The 15,937-nt window shown below is 44.6% G+C and overlaps 1 protein-coding gene across 4 annotated transcripts in view; it reads right to left on the minus strand.

Annotated features, from left to right (window-relative positions):
* KANK1 (KN motif and ankyrin repeat domains 1) overlaps positions 1 to 15,937 on the minus strand; it is a 129,681-nt gene that overhangs the window by 18,125 nt on the left and 95,619 nt on the right. For 2 of the 4 annotated variants that reach the window (XM_054287181.1, XM_054287173.1), the window contains exons 1-2: positions 10,189 to 10,273; positions 6,589 to 9,240 (exon numbers count right to left, since the gene is read on the minus strand). In XM_054287181.1, the coding sequence (XP_054143156.1) occupies positions 6,589 to 9,240; positions 10,189 to 10,258 (2,722 nt within the window). In that variant the 5' untranslated portion in view covers positions 10,259 to 10,273. Of the gene's footprint in view, positions 1 to 6,588; positions 9,241 to 10,188; positions 10,274 to 15,937 lie in introns of those variants that run through there. The other 2 variants (XM_054287199.1, XM_054287190.1) reach the window with 1 other exon arrangement.

The following is a 15,937-nucleotide window of genomic DNA, read 5'->3' on the forward strand; positions in this document are numbered from 1 at the left end:
CAGGGGTTTCGCTCCAGTGATTTGAAGGAATGAGAATACATATTTTTAATTTTTTAGAAGGAATCTCCTCTCATAAATCACTTGTGCTTCTTTTGAAAATCTCACCAATTTAAACCAGGGTGATAGCAAAGCTGCTACAGAGAAGCAACAGATTACCCATGCCATTTCTGGCACCTATAATATAATGTTATTAGGATGCAATTTTCCTCCCTAATTGCAGACTTTCCCTCACATTTATGACAGCACAAGTAGTCATGCTGTTAGCTGGTTCAGGGAACTCAACAGATTCTTTTGAATTTGTGATGAACTCATAGGAACAGAAGTCTGGCCTTCACCCACTTTTGAAAATTTCCATTTAGTTTGATGGAAGCAAACCCAAGTATTATCATAAAACCAATTTAGCTTGACAATACTTTTATCCTACTGGAAATCAAGAGAAGTGCAAGCAAGGCTGGGGGATTAAATACCATCAGGATGAGAACCCAGCTCTCTGGATAGAACATCATAGGCTCGTAGGTTAAAAAAGTGCACAAGCTTTTTTTATGTGGTAGCTGCAGAAAGATTTTATTTTTAACCTTTTGGTCAGTGCAAGCATTTATTTGCACAATATGTTTATAATGGTCAGTGATACAAGCTACACATTCCCCACTAAAGACAGTGCTCAAATACTGTCTGGAGCATATATAGCAAGGAAATACTTCTCTTTTACACTGCATGATTTCTTTACAGTAACAATAAGCTCATTACAAAATTATTTTAACTGAAGTACTCTCCTCCAGTGTTTTTAAACAATCATGCCTAAAAAGTGTTTTCTTACAATATAAATTATTTTAATCCACTTTCAATTTGGTCTACATATCAGAACTATTAAAGAATAAAACCCATTCTACTAAGGTACATAAAAAGGCAGTAATGAGCAAACATGTTATGTTTAAACATTTGCAACGATTGATAGTAACCCATCCAACTGATGAATGCAGTACTTTCACAAGACTAGAAAGCAGTTTCATTATAAAAGGTACTTTTGAGCCACTCCAGGTTAAAAGTCAGTGAACTCAAAGTTTCAAAACAAAAAATTACCACACATGAGCTTTTTATACAATAAACTGACAGAAGGCAGATTCTCTTGGGGCCTGAGCATTGGCAGACGTTGAACTATCATTCAGCTCCAGGGAAAACACTCCTCCTAATAGGATGAAGGCTCTAGTAAGAGACCTGCAAGAACAATCTAATTTTCACTCCCACCTTAACCATTTTCTCTGTGCTAAGAAGTTGTTTTCTATCCCCAAATTAGATTGTGAATCCAGCTTGTTGAAACTGGAAGTTGAACCGAATTCTTGTCATTAAACATGACTGACCACAAAAGTTCACACATCTTTGAAGCAGATAATCATCTTACTTATGAAAGGCTCTCTTTTCCAAGACAATTGTGTGTGAAGCTTGGTGAGAGCCATCCTTCATCTCCCTGAGGAGTGGTGGTTCAAAGCATCTCATGATGCTGGGCACAGGAGGAAGGTCAGCTTGGAGTACTTCTTTCTCTCTCATTCATGTGGATTTGATTTTATCAGCTGATGTTTTATTGTTGCTGAACTATGACAACACTTCCTTGGAAAAATGGGAATCTCTTCCTATTAAATATTCATAGCTGTGTCTGTTACCATGGGAGTGGAACTCCAAAACAGAGCTCAGTGCTTGAACATGACATCTCTGTGCCACACCATAGGGAGAAAACTGGGGCTCTATCTAACAGACAGCTTAGCAGACTGCAGATTGCCACTCTATAAGCAGCAATAAATTTGAAGGGAAAAATAATCTATACCGTGGTAAATTATGTTCTCTGCTAACTGAAGCAGAAGCCAGGAGATAGAGCAGCTTTTACATTCGAACACTACAAGTAGTGCTACCACTGCATCAAACAAGCAAATATTACAGCCCTTATAATGACAACAGTAATGAGCTTGTGTTAACATATGACATGGGAAGGTACATCAAACCTCTCAGAAAAGGTTTTTGGAGGCTGGCACTGTTTTTGAACAGCATTCCCATTGAGCTTCCCATGTTGTCACAACTAGCAGAAAGCACCTGCCAGTAAACATGCAGAGGAGGCACTGTATTCTCTGAGACACCAGCCAAACACATGTAAATAAACAGAATTCATGTAGAACTTAGGTGGGACCATCTGCATGGCTGTTCTGTGTCATGCACAACCTTCCAGGAATGTGGAAAATGCTCCACATCTTCCCAGCAGACTGATGGATGTATCCTGTTTGCTACACAAGCGAGAACATCTGTACAGAAACTTAACCTGATGATTAAGGCACGCATCTGTGGCAGCTGGAGCTGAGCACTTACTTCACCTGCCCAGACACAGGCACAACCACTGTGATTTGTAGCAACCCAGACCTTTACAGGATCACCACCATACCTGTGCCACATCAGCACAGCCTTCTGAGCCTCAAGCAAGCCCTAAGTCTTCAGCTGCAATAGCATGGTCTGTGCTACCAGGAGAGAAGCTACTAACCTGTCAAATGACACGCTCTTCAAGAGAAAGGTGTCTCCAACACAAGAGCTGCAAAGAAAAACAGCTTTCTGCAACTGCCTGCATTACAACTGACAGCACGGAAGAAGACAGCCATGTTCACACTGCCTCATTAGTCCAATTTTGGGGAACCAGGGCCTTCTCACATCACCATCATTCTTTTGGTCTTTCCACTATCCCTCAGCCTGCTTCCCCAACTCTGGTTAAAACTTAAAAGCTGAAAACCTTGGAAGATTTTCCACCAGATGGCACATCAAGATTTCCAAACCCTCTAGACATTCTGACACCACATGCTTCCTATTTCACTCCCTGAAGTTTTAACTCAAGAAGCTGCCCCCTTCCTCAAGATGACTAAGTAGTGTAATGCTTCTACTGGGACACTCAGTCAGGATTGTTTGAAAATGTGACAATAAAACTGATATCTGAAGACCACTGAGGCAAAATAGCAATGCATTTTCAGGTCAAGTGTGCTCAGGTAATTTTTCAGGGCAATGGCAGATCAGTTGTACTTAAATACCATTCTTGAAAACTCCCTGCTAGTGAAAGACAGCCACCTAGACTTGTAAAAGACTTGTGAAAAGTGCATGTAATTAGAACCTGTACAAGTGACATTAGGTTTCTGGCTGATATCTCACAAAACACATCATATGAGCATAACATCCTGAAAATTCTTTAAAAATCTAGTGCAACAAACAGAGGAGATTAATCCACCTGCCTCCCTTTAGGCTTCCTATATGCTGTCTAGTCTAAGAATATGGATCAATTAGCATCTAGGTTTGTGACCCATATCCATACGGATAAGCTGGACACACAGGCTGCCAAGGCCAGCTAACATGACTTTGCAGAGTGGGAATGTGCTCATCTGGCCAGTGGGTTTGAATTCCCTAAGGTCACTAGGGCTGCTGAAAGACAGTACATATGTAAATGTTAATAGGAGTTGCCAAGTTACAGAAGGGAAGGTGATTATTTTGCAACAAGCAAAATACCAATTGCTAACAGACTTGGCTCAGAGATCATCTCAGTGGTCTAAGGTTTCTAGAGATGAAAACTGCCAGCCTGTGTCCTGCTCAGCAGGCTCCGGCTTTCCTGCCTGTGTCTCCATCACCTGCCACAAACTGTGTCTGGGAAGGTGAGGTGGCAGAGGCCCCTGCAGCACACCCCGTCTCCCCAGCAATAACAGGGAGATAAATCTGTAAAGCTGAGAACTTGGCTGACGTGCTACCTCAGAAGCAGCACAGAGCACTGATCCATTAGTATGGCAAACTGGTACCCAAATCATGTGGCGAAACCAACAAGGACAAAAGCAGAAGATGAGAGGCGCTCTTTCTTCTCCAGACCAAAGTCGCACAGCTTTAATGTGGAACAACTCCAGGAGAGGAAAGAGAGTGCAGGAGAGTCCACGAGGGCAAAAGAGGGAGCCCAGGAGAGGTAATGGTGTCTGGGAGAAGAGAGCATGTCTTGAGTCTTGCTTTTGTCCTTGTTGGTTTCACCAGGGTCCAGAGCTAGCCTAACTGATTCCCACAAAGAGATAAACCACAGCTGGCATATGCCTCAAAGCTAGCTCAGGTATTTTTGCCTAAAAAGAAACTGGCCTCTAAGAGATACTTCCTAAGATGCTCTTTGAATAAAACATTCAATATGACACTACTGATGCTAATTGGAAACTGACTCTTCAGCCTGTTTTTCTAAAAAAAACGAGGTGCATGCAGTCACGCTTCTCTAAATAGCTTCAACTCAGCTGCTTATTTGAACTTAAGTTCAATAGAAACTCAGTGCTCTGAAGGCTTTTTTGCGTTTATAAAGTTTTACAGAAATCAGTCTGAGATGCCAGGCCCAGAGAAAAGGGAACTGGCTGAGTTGATACACACACCTGAAAAGCTACATCCAAGAGATCTAAATGTGAGGAAGAACACTTATTAAGAGCTCACAAGCTGTCATGAAATACTGATGCATGGAAAAAGAAAGGCTCTATTAGTTCCAATGATTACAGAATTATTCAATTTAGTGCTTCATTCAGCAAATAATCTCTCTACATGTAACACATGACCTGTAATACCATAGGAAGGGCAGCAGGACTAGGACCAACATATAAATGTATTAAAGGCAGTATTTTCAGAATTAATAGAAAGAGACAGGGTAACATTTCAGGCTTAAGACCTCCTTTCCACTCCAATTCTCCATGGATCTAAACTGTTATAGACTGTAGCTTGATTTATGTATGCTGTCCAGGCATCCCTCACCAGGGACTAAAAATAAAGAAATTTTACACTCATCATCCACAGCTAAAGATAATGCCATTACAAGTTAAAATAAAATTATTCCAAAATAATTTTATCAGGAATGTGAAATCTGAATCCACGTATTAACATTTTTTAGTAAATATGATCTGTTGTTCCACCTGTGTCTAAATGCTTTCAAACCTTTTGACTACACATTTGATACTGCGCAGTAAAAGCTGGGAAAGGAATTAAGGATTTACAGCTAGTGATAACTCTGGTTTGCTGTTTTACAGACATTTCTGATGTCTGCTAGATACTATTATTATTATTACTACTACTACTACTATTATTATTATTATTATTATTATATCACTACTTCTAAGTAGACTGGAATATAAAGTGCATACCAGAAAGATAAAAATATTGCTTATACAGTATCATATTGCATGTATGCAGACAGAGTATCATCTGTTTTCCTTACCACTACATAAATGTTGATTATCCCTTCACTATGAGAACCTAAACCTTTGAGGTTTTTAAACTCAGCTTATTACGTGGATGGCTCTATTTAGCACATCCACAGATGTGCCTCTATTTAGCACATCCACAGATGTGCTAAAAAAACAGATTTACCAAGCTGCGTTTTAACAAAAATAGGCAAGTTTTAAGACAGTATGCAAGCTGCAAGACCTTTATGTAACTATTTGGATTAGCCAATAATATTATGCTGACATTAAATAGTACATACTCAAAGGTATTTTCACTATTCAGCATCTACAGGACATGCATTTGAGCCAGTCTTTGCCACCTTCTTAACCTCTTGTTTCAGTCACTGTATGGCAGGAGCAAGAAGGAGGTATCTAACAGTCACCACTAGGCATTACATATTGGTTTCCAGGATGCCACCATTTACAAACTTAATAGTAATGTGGTTGGATTCACTGATACTAAAAAATGGCTAAGTTTTAAACTAGATGATCAGACACATAAAAAAAAATTAAAAGTACTCAACTCTACCCCAGGGAATAAAAAAAAAATCCCTCAAAATAATTGTCTATATTTTTAAAATTAAAAAATAAAAAGCAAGGAGTGTTTAAATTAAAATTCTTGCCTTTCCTGAGGGTCACCAAAACCTTCAGCAGTAGTTATGCCTTTCAAACACGAGGCTGTAACTAGGGATTACAACAAACAGTTACTGGAACAGACAAAGTCCAAGATGTGGTTTCTGTGAAGTGCTCTGGAGTTGCCTATTATAAAGCAATCAGCCCTGCTGGAATAGGGAAAGCACCCCACAGCTCTCTGTCTGAGCAGCACAAAGAACAAAGGCAATGTGCCTTTGGAAGAAATACTACAAAATCTACGCAAATGTCTGTGGAAACAAGTCAGTTTGATACCAACACTTTAAGTGACTTTTGGCTCTGAAAAATCTGACACTGTTGTTTTTAAAAATATGCATGCCAAGTTTAAAATTCCAAACCCATGGGCATTAACCTCAAAACTCCTGAAGTTATAACATGAAGTCAGCATGTTGGTGGTTAAACCTTTCAAAATTTTTGACACCTCTCTTGCATAGTCAGAGACATGGCACCATCATCAACAGGACCTTCAGAGCTTGCTGGACTGGGAGAGATAAAACTGCTTTTTCAGCTGCCAGCGATGGGTTGGATGGAATACCCAATGGGCATTCCATAACAGTGCTATGCTCTGTGCTTCTTTGGGGAGGGCTACACAGTGGCTTCCAGACTAACTGAGAGCCTAGCAGGCTCTGATCTGCAGCCCTGGGAAAGAACCAAAAACTGCACCAGATGCGTGCCTTGATGCTGGGCTTACCTGATGGGGTGCTTCTCTCCATGCACTGCTTCTGAAGGTCCAGGCTACGCAGCTCCTCTGTACTGGCATATTTCATGACAGAGTTGATGGAGGTGAGGGTGCTGATGAGTTGTGAATTGAGAGATCCAATCTGGGAGTGGGGCTCCCCAAAGGCTTCTGCCAATTCGCTGTAATTTTCAGCAAGCAGCATCTGCTGTTCCTGCAGCAGCTTCTGCACGCGTTCAATGTAGTGATCCAAGCCTGTCCTGAGCTCAGACGGAGGCAGAGGGCTCTCCGACTGACCACTGACGGGATCGCACACAGACTCTCCCCCCACGCCTATGCTCCTGGTGCCAGCTGGGACAACCGGCAGCGGCGGGGGTCCACAGGCAATGCTCCTCATTTTCAGACCAACCAGATAGTTCTCATAAACACTTATCTGTCCAGTGCCACAGTCTTTGGTTTTCACTGCAGAAGGCTTTTCAAAGCCAGGGTGGCTGGAGAGCACGGTGCCCACTCCAACCGAACGCATCTTAGCAGACGCGTGTATGTCCTTCACCCGGCCATCCCCCACTGCCACACTCCGCAGCTCCACGCCGTCTGTGCCGGTCTGCTTATCACAGCTGCTCAGAGTGGTGTTAGTCCCACAGTCTGCCAGGCAGGCCACCTCTGTGCTGGTGCACTGGCTCACCATCTCCAAAGCAGTGCTGGTTTGCTGGCTAGCTGTGGAAGGCACAGCCATCACTGTTGCCTCGGCCCTGGGTATAGCCTCTGTGGCTGTTTCACGGGACACGTGTTCCTTGGGCACACAAACCACCACGTTCACCGAGCAGTCCCCGCAGCCCACAGACCTCACGGCTCCAACCGCCTGTGCCATCTGGCAAGGGCTCGGCACCTCTGACGGCTCCTCCGTGTTGACACCTGTCTCACAGATGCTTGTCTCTGTGCCCACGGACTTATCATGGAGCTCCATGGACCTCCCTGTACCCTGATCTTGCACATCTGCCCTCTCCCTCACCAGCCATCGGCTCATCAGGAGCTCGGGGCCTGCAGCCGTGCTCCGCGTGGCAGGTCTGCAGGAGGTGCCGATGCTGCTCGTCTGCAGATGGTTTCCCACCGACGAATCAGCAACGTCCACGTGGTCTCCCACCATTTGGTCTCTCGTTTGTACAACAGCCTCCACCATCCTACTGACAACATGGGGCTGAGCCATCATGGCTTTATCCACCTTCTTTCTAGACCCAGCTGCCTGCAACTCCTGTTTTAATTTGGTCATTTCCCTGTCATGGGTGGTTTCCTTTAACTGCACCTCTAGTCTATATATCTTCTCCTTAAGGGCTTCGATGGTCTGCTGCTGAAGCTCTATCTCCTTCTCAGCCTCTGTAGACAATCCAAGCATGGCCTCTGTCACCCCAACTCCACACTCCTTCACTTCTTTCTCTGTTCCCACAGCTATTTCTTTGTGTTGCCTTGCCAATCTGTTGTATATAACGACATCGTTCATGTTCTCATCAGCACCCACAGCAACAGACCGGGCTTCTTTTGTCAGACTTACTCTGTTCACCTGAAGGTTTGCTGGACTTTCGTAGCTGCTATCTTGGATTTTTTTCTCCAAGGCTTGCATTTCAGCAGTCAGCTGCCTGAACTCCTCTATCCTCTGAGAGCTCTGCTCCACACTCTCCATCTCTTCCTCACAATCTATATACAGTTCTCCACCTCTTCTCACCTGAGACATGTGTTCCCACTGCTCTGCATTTCCTGCACTATAGGATCGCTTTCTGAAACCGTATGTGTCATTTTGAGTGGCTTTCCTGTGGTTTTTCAGTTCAGCCATCATGTGCCTCTTCTCCTCCTGCAACACTGAAATTTTGACCTGCAGCACAGGAATAGTCTTGACTTGCTCCTCGAGCTCCTTGAGACGCTTGAGGGCAACCGCCATTTGCTCCCTGATGTGCTGCAGATGCACCGGGCTCACGTTGGTGACCGGTGTGGATATTCCTGAGCTCATGGGGCTGTGACGAATGGAACTGCCCAGTGAGGAGCTGAAACAGGCACCATAGTCGCCGTTCCCCTGATACCCATTCTGCAGGTGCTGAGACACATGACTGTACCCACTGGATCCCACAAAAGAGGGGAGGGAGCTTGTGGAGCCCATGCCTCCGAAGCTGGAAAGTCGAGGCCTCCGGACATCTCCAGGCGTGACCTGCATCATCCTCTCCTGCTCCAGTCGCCTCCGTGTTTCCATGAGGGTTTTTGTTACAAGGAGGTTGTGCCGAGGAGGCTGGGGGGAGGGAGGAGGAAGCTGTTTATTCTCTGGGACAGTTAAGTAGGTAGGAGATACTTCAAAGGAAACTGAGGGTTTGGCAGGGATAGGCAAGGTTACTTGACACCTCGTTGCCAAGGACTGCTTGTTCTCATCACTGTTCGATGAAGAGAGAGACTCTGTGGAGGTCCAGCCACTGCACTGGCCACCAGAATTCTTAGTACCCACCGAGACTGGTACAGCTTTCCTCCTCTTTCTTATATTTAGCTTCTTAATGGTATTCCCCTTTTGTATATCATCCACGTACTTCAGAAAATCCAAGTCTAGCTGGTAGCCATAAGGTGTTTCCACAAAATAAGGGTCTTTACGTTCTTTTTCATCTTCTCCATTTACATTAACTTCCTCTTTTTCTGGAAAAGAAGAAACAGAATCAGCATTCAGTAAACGACGTACTCACACACAAGCGCAGAAGGACGGGTGCTCACTGCACGCCTGAGGCAGAAACTGCTGCTGCAGCTCAGCGAACAGACCGACTTTCCGCTGACTGACCCTTAACACTAAATCCTGATTAACTTTTTAAAAGTTAATCAGTGGGTTTTCAAATGCTGAGAAGTGCATACCCACATAAATGTGAACACATGCATACACAGAGATAGCGTCTGTTATTGAAGGGACACAGCGAGTATCTCAAATCCTTCCAGTCCTTGCTCAAATCCTTCCAGTCTTCCTATGCCCCACAAGCTTTCCCACGTTATGCTATCATGTAAAGACCGCAGGATTACAATGTACCACACGAATCATCTGCAGACCAGCTTCTCTAGAGGGTGCATTCAAGCAGGCAATGGGAACTCTGACCCCGCTCCTTATGCAACTGATGCCACTGGACTTTACACAGCTCTGCAGCGCTGTTTCATGGCTCTGGGAAGTGCTGCTGCAACAGCAGCACCACCAATTTGCTCTCAGCTCATATTACTTCCACCAGCACCTCTGCCTCTTTTATTTTAAACTCCGTGAAGCTCCACCACCACGACAGGCAGCCAGATCCCGTTCCAGCAGGGTCCCGACCCCTCTGCTCAGGGACAAGCGTCATACAAGAGGTGCACCCGCTTGCCCTCCAGCCGCAGGACTCACCTGTTCCTGAAGCAATCTAAATAAAAGTTCAATACATCGGCTGCGTTTTCTCAGGCTGCGTATTTATATGCAGCACTGCCTTACAACCTGCTCCTCCTGGCCTCATACTTGGCAAGAGGAAACACAAAAATAAAGGGGGGGGGGAGGGACCAAACCAAAAAACAACGGAAAAACAACTATTGCAAGTTATGCGCTGGAGGAATAATAAAAGCCAGCTTTCCGGTTACCTGACTTAGCCACATGTCTCTGCCCCCACACTGCAAATTTTCCAGCCACGTATGGCTGTCCCAGCTTCATGTGTCACACGGCGGAGCCCTGCCTCCCTCCGGCTCGCTCCTGCTTCAATCACCCCATAAGGAAGCGCCGTCCTCCTCCCCCGCGCCGCGCCGCGCTCCGCCCGCCGCGCTGCCCCCTGCGCTCCCTCCCGCTCCCCAAAGGAGAGGCTCGGGAGCCGCGTCCTCCGAAAGGAACACAAGCCTCAGGGAAGGAGGAGGCAGGGAGCAGAGAGGAGGGGAAAAAAGAAGCTCTAGACTTGGTGCAACTACAGGAAGTGACTTCATGTTGTACTGAAAAGGTTTTCGGCGGGGGGGGAGCTCCTGTTTTTCCAGTCTCCTTGGCATACTTAGGAAAAGCTTTGCCTGCAAACAGTGTAACTGCTCTATCATGGCATGCCTGTGGCTACCACAGGACATCCCGAGCTATGGAGGAGGACGCTGCTCAGAAGAGCCTGCCATCCACGGTTCGGGAAGAGAACAGCACGGAGGCACAGACACGGGCACGCACATGTCAGAGCCGCAGCACTGGGGCCGGCCCGGTCACCTTAGTACCTCGGTTCTGCAGTGTAGACAGACGGCTCGACAGACACAAACAACCCCCCCAGACCACATGTTTCTGCTGAAAGACCAGAGTGTCAGTGTGGTGTGGTATTTACTTACAGATACACCCAAAATAGCCATCTAAATACCACTGGAAGCAAAAATACATGCATACAAAAACACTTCAGACACATGAGGACCCACAGCTCAGTGCTGTCCAGTAGGACTGCCTCAATGTCAGGCAGGGGAACAATCTCCACGACTCCCACTGCCATGGAGAGAATGAGAGCATATTCTCTAAATTACTCCTCTTCCTCCCTGAAGTCAGTACTCTGCTCCCAGATTCTCATGCTGGCTCCATTCCCTGCAGACAAACTCTCCACACCCCAATACCTCCACACCCTAGGTCGGTCCTGCCTGCACCCTAGGTTTGTGCCCACTCTCTCCTTGACTCTCATTCCCTGTACTCTTCTGGATTCTTTTTGCCTTGTCATCATACTTTGTATTTCTCATATATTTCTTACATCCATTTGCTTGCACCACCAATTATAGACCAAAATCTGGTCCAGCCCATGTAAATTCAAGCTCCATCGGTTTTACCTGTTGTCCCATTTTCTCCAGTTCCTTTCCTTTGCTTGTCTTGGTCCTTGTCCTCCTACCCAGCAACATCTCTGATTTTCCCATCACTACACCAGTGAAGTCAAACAATTTTTCTAAACTGTCCTTAGGCACAATGAATAAGTGTTGGATGGGGGAAGGAAGAACAGACTTTTCCTCTGTGAAGGGCCTAGGACTTAAGAATTAATGCATCTTTGGAAAAATATTCATAAATCCTCTAAAAAGACATGCAAATCTCATGTTCAGTCATGGGAGTCAAACTGGGATCTCTTACGTCTTTTGTTCTTCATGGAATTAAGACTGCTAAACAGAAACCTATAAAAAATACAGTAAGAGAAAAACGACCACTCTGACACTGAATCCCTCAATAAACTTCTCTACAACACGTGCATGCAACTCAGTGTCTTCACAGTGGAATCTCTCTGGTCCTCAGCTTGAGCTGGCAGCACTGCCAGGACTGAGTTTGTTTGTGGTGAAAGCACAAGACGTGCCTGGAGCTGAGAGCCTGCTGCTTCTCCTTAAAACAGCACAGTGAGCATTCCACCCATGCGACCCCAGTATTGTCAGCTGGCCCCTGGAGAACTTCTTGGTACGTTAAGACAAAAGGGGATCAGGCATGCAATCCACTACCACCACCAGCACAACGCTGATGCAGCTTGCAGGAACTGTGCCAAGCCTTTGTGCATTTTGTTGTCTCAGAGAAAAGTCAAAATGGGCGTGCCTGCTAAACATGAAACAAAACAAAATGGATAGCTGTTTTGAAGCAATAAAAATGGTTTTGTTGGTTCCAAAAGGGGAAAAAATCTAATAAAAATGAAATTAATAAACACCTGGTAAGGGTGCAGCCTTTTCAGCCCTTAGGTCGTGGATGAACCATGGATATATTCACTTCCTAGCTGTGGTGGGTGACCAGCTGGTGTGCTGGGGTACGCTACACCAGCAGGTACCCCAGATGAACCTCAGTGTCCCTTCATGCCCAAAGACCTCAAGTGAGCCAAAGATTCCTGTGCCCACACACATAGAAATATTGCAGCAAACACCACACAGTACAAACACTCTTGTTAGGCTCCTTGTCTCATCCTTGGCCAGTTGATCATGGACACTGGTGAAGTTAGAACTATTCCCTAGCCTCTGTAGTATATCAGGCAAGTATTAATCACAGGTGCAGATGCACAAACACATACACTTTTGTCTGTACAAATGCTGCAGACACTCTCTTTTCGTAGAAAAGGAAGATTGGAAAAGACCTTTAAGATCATCAAGTCCAAATGCAATGAGACACAAACACATCATGTTTTAAATCCAGTACCAGTGAAGCAGAACACTCTGTGAAGCATAGAGACCTTGTTGTGGTACTGTCATTATTAATGCATTTCTCCAGAAGTACATATAGACTTCATTTCCCTCTTCTTGCTACAGGATAACCATGGGCAGGAGGACACAAGTAGCGTTTAAAAAATGTACTCCTCACTTTCTGTTCCACTGGGACTGACTCTGTCCAAACATTCCAGTCTTGCCAACTTCTATTAAATTATATCCTATCCAATGCACTACACAGGAACATCAGTATATTAAAACATCGAGTCAGCTCTACCTGAGTCCACACTAATCATGGCAGCTTTCAGACCAGGAGAACTGGAAAAAGAATAGAATATTTAGTTTCTGTGCCACAGGACTTCTCAGGAAGACAAAAGCAAGGGGAGTGTGGGCACACATTGAGTTTTGGTTCTGCATGCTAGGAAACCTTTATTGTAGAGCTGACTTGGAGGGTCCAAGAAGAGCAAACACAAGATGTTATTTCCAACACTGAAAGTCTGAGGTGCCTTGAAAAATACAGATATCATATGTTGAGCCCACTGTCCCCATCTGGTTATGATATCTGCTCTAATGCCTTTTTATCATGGATTTGACTCTACTAAAGTAATATGTTTTATTGAAATATTGTTATGAATAACAGTCTCCTTCCAGAGTTATGGCGTAAGACAATTAATAAAGAATGTTGCAAAGGAAAAAATGCAGAAGCAGTAGTTGGCATAAATGGAGTCAATCAGTATTTTTATATGCTCAACTTCAATTTGAAAGCTTATCTAGGCCAGGAAAAGGAATTAAAAAAGAAAAGTTCTGACTTTTTGATTCCTTGCTACAACAGAGAATAAATTGGTGAGCCTTCCCCTTATCCCCCCACCTCCAAAATACTACTTTTGTTCTTTTCTTTTTCTACATTTTACTATATATAAACATCAATTCACCTTCTAGAAAGATCCAAAAACTCATGAGGCCAAGCACTTTTTTTTTTTTTAAAAGTAAAACTGAATATTTGACCATTTTTCTTTCATTCTCCTTTTCAAGCATTGGGATTTGAATATAAGTTAAACAAAACAACTACAATAAAACCTCTTGGAAAACAGACCTTAACCTTTCACACTCATTTTATCACTTTTCTCTTGGCTAGCAATATACAGGAGATGCCATGAAACTACTTGCTCCCCAACAGTTCAATCTGGGTCTCTATTGTTTTCAAAAGTGCTGGTGGGGAAAAGTCCAAAAACTAAACTGTTGACCTAAAGGATTTTTTTTTTTATTCCAAGAACCTAGAGAGAAAAAACATAGAGAAACAGCAAATAATTTCTGTACTTTTCCAGACACGGCAGGAGCATCAAGTGTTTGATTTTCTCTTTGCAGTTACAGCACAAAGTGGCAATGTGAAGCACACCTCAGGTGTGGAGTACACACTGGCCCAGCAGGCAGGACAAGCCAGCAAGCTGCTCATGGTCATACCCTGGGGCTGGGTGCTGGCCTCAGCCACCCTTCCTGCAGCACAAGGCTGTGGTGCTGGGATGGCCCAGCTCTGCTTGTACAAGATCACTGCACAACTGCACAACTGCCCAGAATGCTACACTGTGCTGTGGATGTGGCTGATAACACCTTCATCTCTTTTTCTGCCACGGAAACCAACCAGTAAATACTGCCTTGTAAGGAAGATAGGCTGTTTTGCTCATACTCAGCTGCAGTCATGCTCTAAGCAAATGTTATGTAACTCCTGATGCACCTGATACTGCTGGGTATGGGGTACTACAGTCCAAACCAGAACAGGCCCTGCTACCAAACCCACACTTAGAGGGATGGAGGATTCTCCTGTTACAGAGGAGCATTTACTGCACATTTTGCCTAACAAATAAATCTCTGGTGTAAAATGTATGCTGCAAATTTAATTTGGAAAAAAATGAGAAGCAGAAAACTGGGAAAACACTTAGTTTTTAGATTACTTTTCAAAATTTATATGCCAATACCCCAGCTGGAGAGCTGACTTTTAAATCTGACATCTAAATACTCAGTGCTTAGGGTGGGAGTTGTAATCTGAAAATGGGGGATATCAACTTCCGTGATAATAACAGAGAAGGGGTGAAGCTGTATAGTATTTATATGGGTTTTATTTCGCAATGTAGATGCTCCAGCTCAGGTATTTGCAGTGGTTAAGCTGCAGAAATGTGAATCAAGTAAATTCAGAGTACAGTCAATTCTTAAGGTACAGAGATATAGTACCTTAAGTCAATGAACATAAGCAGCATCAGTTGAAAAGTGATGGTTCAGATGGCTGCTATGTTTTGCTTGCTCTGGGAACAAACACCAGGGCACCGGGCTAAGATGGCCCATTTACAATGCAACTTTGGTAAAAGAAGGAATTTAAGGAATTTATCTGCTCTTTTAATACCATGCTGTTTCTAGAAATGGGATGATTACAGCAACAGGAGAATACACAATCACAGCCACAATGCAAATAACATTAAAAGCATCACTACATGCCCTCATAGAAAGTGCCTCTCCAGCTTTCTTGCTGGCCCCCCTGTATGTGCTCAGAATGTTGCTGGAAGCTCTCCCTGGAAGCTTCACTTCCCCAGGCTGAACAACTCACACTCTTTCAGCCTGTCTTCACAGGAGAGATGATCCAGCCCTCTGATCATCTTAATGACCCTCCTCTGAACTCACTCCAGCACGTCCACATGCCTCTTATGCTGGGGGATCCAGACCTGGACACAGTATTCCAGGTGGGGTCTCACAGGAGTGGAGAAAAGGTGGAGAATGGCCTCCCTTGACCTGTTGGTCACACTTCTGTGGATGCAGCCCAGGATGCAGTTGGCTTTCTGGGCTGCAAATACACATTGCTGAGTTATTTAAAGCTTCTTGTCAAACAACATCCCCAACTCCTTCCCCCTGAGGCTGCTCTCAGTCCATTCTCTGCTCAGCCTGTATGTGTGCTCAGGATTGCCCCGATCCAGAACCTTTCACTCAGCCTTGCTGTACTTGAGGACACAGGCCCACCTCCCAACCCTTCTGGATGGCATCCCTGCTCCCTGGAATGCTGACCACACCACATGTCCTGGAATCCCTGGCAAATGTGCTGAGGGTGCTGCCACTGATCATGTCACCAATGAAGACATTAAACAGTGCCAGTCCCATTACTGACCCTGGGGGGGTGTCACTGATCTTCATTTGGACATTGAGTTGTTGAGTCCAACTCGTTGAGTGCAGGCATCCAGTCTGT

Source organism: Melozone crissalis, unplaced genomic scaffold (assembly GCF_028551555.1).
Source record: "Melozone crissalis strain CALT ecotype California unplaced genomic scaffold, PUWL_Pcris_2 ptg000005l_1, whole genome shotgun sequence".
Taxonomy (NCBI): Eukaryota; Metazoa; Chordata; class Aves; order Passeriformes; family Passerellidae; genus Melozone; species Melozone crissalis.